At 71.0% G+C, this 245-nt stretch overlaps 1 protein-coding gene across 1 annotated transcript in view; it reads right to left on the bottom strand.

Moving 5' to 3' along the window:
- UBE2W (ubiquitin conjugating enzyme E2 W) overlaps positions 1–241 on the bottom strand; it is a 75,306-nt gene extending 75,065 nt beyond the window's left edge. The window contains exon 1 of the mRNA XM_077752432.1: positions 140–241. Within this exon, the coding sequence (XP_077608558.1) occupies positions 140–241 (102 nt within the window). The remainder of the gene's footprint in view (positions 1–139) is intronic.
- Positions 242–245: the final 4 nt, after the last annotated feature.

The raw sequence follows: 245 nt of genomic DNA, 5'->3' as shown, positions 1-245 counted from the left end.
GGCCTGGGAAAGGACCGGCTAGCAGGGCCGCTCCCAAGCCCGCCCGGGTGCCCCAGAGTCCCAGACGCCGCCCCCGACAAAACGCTTGCGTCCTCTCGGCGGCTCCCTCGCCCGCCCAGATGCTGCAAACTCCTCTCACCTGCATTGACGCCATGATGAAACCATCCCCCCAAGGCCGGCGAGGCCAGAGACGCAGGGGGCGGAGCTGCCGTGCTCGCGTCACGCCGCGGGGGCCCAGCATCCTG

Source organism: Crocuta crocuta, unplaced genomic scaffold (genome assembly GCF_008692635.1).
Source record: "Crocuta crocuta isolate KB4526 unplaced genomic scaffold, BGI_CrCroc_1.0 scaffold141, whole genome shotgun sequence".
NCBI lineage: Eukaryota > Metazoa > Chordata > Mammalia > Carnivora > Hyaenidae > Crocuta > Crocuta crocuta.
The sequence above is the reverse complement of the archived record's forward strand: the minus strand, read 5'-3'. Positions and strand labels throughout refer to the sequence as shown.